Raw genomic sequence first — 3,372 nt, 5'->3', positions numbered from 1 at the left:
CAGCATTACATTACAAGGTCGTTTTTTGGAATCACGAATGCTCGCTTCGAACTCTCGACTGGATTATCTCTCAATGCTTCCTACTTAGTTCAATGAAAAGTAGACGATCAAAGAGGTTCGTCAAAAAACCGACAGACCAATGGAGCACGGTCGAGCGCGAACCGAACTCAAGATCGGCTCGATTCGTTGCTCGCTAGCCCGTCAAGACTAAGCAAGTGCTCGCGTTAAATTGTGTGTTACATGTTCTGTTGCAAGTCAGTCGTCAGCTTAAAAGACTCTGCAACCAAGAAACGATTTTGGTCTCCTCTAGCGTCAACAAAGTCACCGTAAGTGTACCATCGACCGTAGTCCAAACTTAGACTCTTGTTCCATCGAGGATAGGGAAATCAAATCCCCTATTGGCAGGTGGTCCTTTCAATTTTCGCTCCGTTTCTTATGACTGTGCCCATGGCCTTGGTCATGGCCAAAGTGAGCAGCCGGATAGCCATAACCGTGGCCATGGCCGTGTCCATGCGCGTACAGGTGTCCATGGCCATGCCCGTACAGGTGTCCATGTCCAAATTCGTGCCCATGTCCATGTCCGTGTCCATAACCGTGGCCGTGGCCGAAGTCGTGGCCAAATCCGTGTTCGAAACCACCGCCGAATCCGTGAACGAAGGGTCCCGGGAAATGTGGACCATGGAACGACGGGTAAAAATGTCCAGAACCGTAACCTCTACCGTAGAAGGCACCAGGAAGCGGACCTGGACCGTAAACCGGCACCGGCGAGTGCACGGCGACCGGAAATGGCACTGGAACCGGTACTGGAAACGCTTGTTTCACAGGAACTGGATACGGTTGTTGCACCGGCACCGCCACTGGGTGCTTCACCGGTATCGGAACCGGCCGTTCCACCGGTATCGGGACCGCCTGGAGGACGAGGGAATTCGATTATTTACAACTTTCAATGGTCGCATTCCATGTACGAAAGCGACTCGAGGAAAGGTGCTCGAAAAGTTTTTATTGCCACGAGTACCGATCACAGAGATATCATAGATAGAGTAGGGTAGACACGCTGAATGACGTATAACAATTAGGATTTTCAATCAATAACACTGACAAAAATTCTGAAAAATGTCCTTCCATCTGTTGCATGTCTTACATTTTTTTTCAAAATTTTTCGTCTAGCGGTATAAGAGAAATCGGGCAAAAATCTGTTTTTGTTTTTTGCCCTCTTTAAGTCTAGAGCAGTAGCGAGACCTCAAACTCGGTTCATACAATGTTGAAAATTTTGTGTTAAATTCGACAGAAATCGCATGTCCCACACCGATATTCACCAATATTTCAATTGTCAAATGTATTCGTCAAAGTAACGAAGATTGTTAACAGAATAATATAAGTAAACTTTAACGTTCCCGTCGCTAAAAACTTAGGCGTTGATGCGACGTTAATCTAGATTAAACAAAAAAATATCAAACGTTTATTTGTTATGTTTTAGGAGATTTTTCAGGAGAGTCCTTACCTCGGGTACCGGAACAGGAACTGGAATCGGTTTATGTATGATCTTCTCGATCGGTACGTGGATCACCTTCTCTACGGGCACGTGGTACGGTTTCTCGATGTAAACTGGCGCAGGAACAGGTACTGGCTTCTCTAGGACCACGTGTTTCGTTATGTACACTGGAACCGTCTTCAAGAAGTCACCTCTTCCGAACGAGAAGGGAATAGATGGCACTCTACCGTACGATAAACCCCCGTATAATCTATCGAACACAAGCACGTTATGAAATAGCATTCGTTCAGTGGAGAATTAACACGTTGACTGGCGGACTAATAATCGTGAAAATTTATGCGAGGTTAAAATTTTGTTACTATACAATTAAAAATGTAGTACTTATTTCTGCAACCTCTTTAGAATTTGCCAATCCTATTTACACTAATTGTCTTCGAAACCTCGCTTTCGGAATTAATTTATTTATTTCTCAGTGAAAATTATTGTCACCCATGTGTCACCCGTATGGGTGATGTGGCAGTCAACGTGTTAAGAAACGAAATCTAAGAATTTCGCATTGATTACCCTCCTCCGTGGCCTAGGTCGAAAGAGGGGTACTTGATCCCTTTCCAAGGCGTGCTACCACCTGCCCAAGGGTGCCCGTGTCCGTACCCATACGGATTTGGTATGCCGACCCATCCTCCAGTGTCGATGATCCCCCGTTTACTTTGCTTGGATTCCTCTGTCGATTCCGCGGACAACGCGGCACCACAGAATAGTATCAGGAACAACTAAAATTAAACGCTTTTTTCGATTGACGTAGAACGATACAACGCCCAGATGGATACTTGGCGCGTAGAAAATGCGAATGCTAGGTAAATCGCGATGAAATTATCACGAAGAAAGAACGGAAAGCACGACGAAACTAAATCGCAAGCGTGTCCGAGTCACCGCGTAGTTTTGTTTCTTATGTCTCTTACCGGGATCATAGACATTGTTCTCTCGTTGCGAAGGAACTGTTCGTATGATCGGGTAAACGGTAGCTTTATATATTTGCCCGTCGATAGACCGACAGACGAATCTAGATGGTGGTCCAGGTCGGGTTCCTGTCTTCGATGGGATCAGGAACTGGTCCTTGTCGATCGTTTCCGGGGAAGAAAGTAGTCGCGCGCACCGATGAATCTGGTTCATGTTTATACTGTATCGGGGGATGTGCATGTAATGATCTTATGCTACGTGCCCGACACCACCGTCGATTGGCGAATGATCATTATGTTTCTATTAAAGTAGTTGTTCCGTGGATTTATTTAACGAAGGATTTTATATATATATATATATATATAAACTCTTTCGTAATAAGTATTCGTACAGGAACCAATTCAAAATTTTAGGGGTAGAAATAATTAACCAACATTCCTACATATTTTAATAGTATAGTATATTAATATAATATAATTTAATATTAATATATAGTTATATAATTTATTACTATAATATTTACATAAAATTTTATAAATCAATGAGATTACCCTAAAATGGAGCCAATAGAAACACTTTAACTGAGACACAGCAGAAATTGTAGATCTCAGCCTTAAATTATTAGAATGAAATATTTGGACAAATTTTAACCAAATAATATATATTGTATTTATGTTTAGTCACTTAGATTGTGCGCCACCATTTTGCACCGTTTTATGAATGATTAACAACGAGTAACTGTCAAACTATAATTGGCTGCGTGACCCAAGATGGCGTAAAGTTTCTTTGCTGCGTGTTATTCTTACTAACTTTTTATTTTCGAGATATTATGCACGTGTCTATTGATTTTGCTTGTTTGTTATAATAACGCTGGTGGTTGTAGGTGGTAGTACTTGAGAAAGTGTGACGCGTATACTGAAAAG

The 3,372-nt window shown here is 42.5% G+C and overlaps 1 protein-coding gene across 1 annotated transcript; it reads right to left on the bottom strand.

Annotated features, from left to right (window-relative positions):
• Positions 1-414: 414 nt before the first annotated feature.
• LOC128896092 (annexin B11-like) lies at positions 415-2,466 on the bottom strand. The gene is made up of 5 exons (XM_054159278.1): positions 2,452-2,466; positions 2,057-2,262; positions 1,502-1,742; positions 545-909; positions 415-439 (listed from the first exon to the last, which is right to left on the bottom strand). The coding sequence occupies exons 1-5, from the start codon at positions 2,464-2,466 to the stop codon at positions 415-417; spliced, it is 852 nt and encodes a 283-aa protein (XP_054015253.1).
• Between the last annotated feature and the right edge of the window lie 906 nt (positions 2,467-3,372).

Source organism: Hylaeus anthracinus, unplaced genomic scaffold (genome assembly GCF_026225885.1).
Source record: "Hylaeus anthracinus isolate JK02 unplaced genomic scaffold, UHH_iyHylAnth1.0_haploid 5, whole genome shotgun sequence".
NCBI lineage: Eukaryota > Metazoa > Arthropoda > Insecta > Hymenoptera > Colletidae > Hylaeus > Hylaeus anthracinus.
This window is presented reverse-complemented; position numbering and strand designations above follow the sequence as displayed.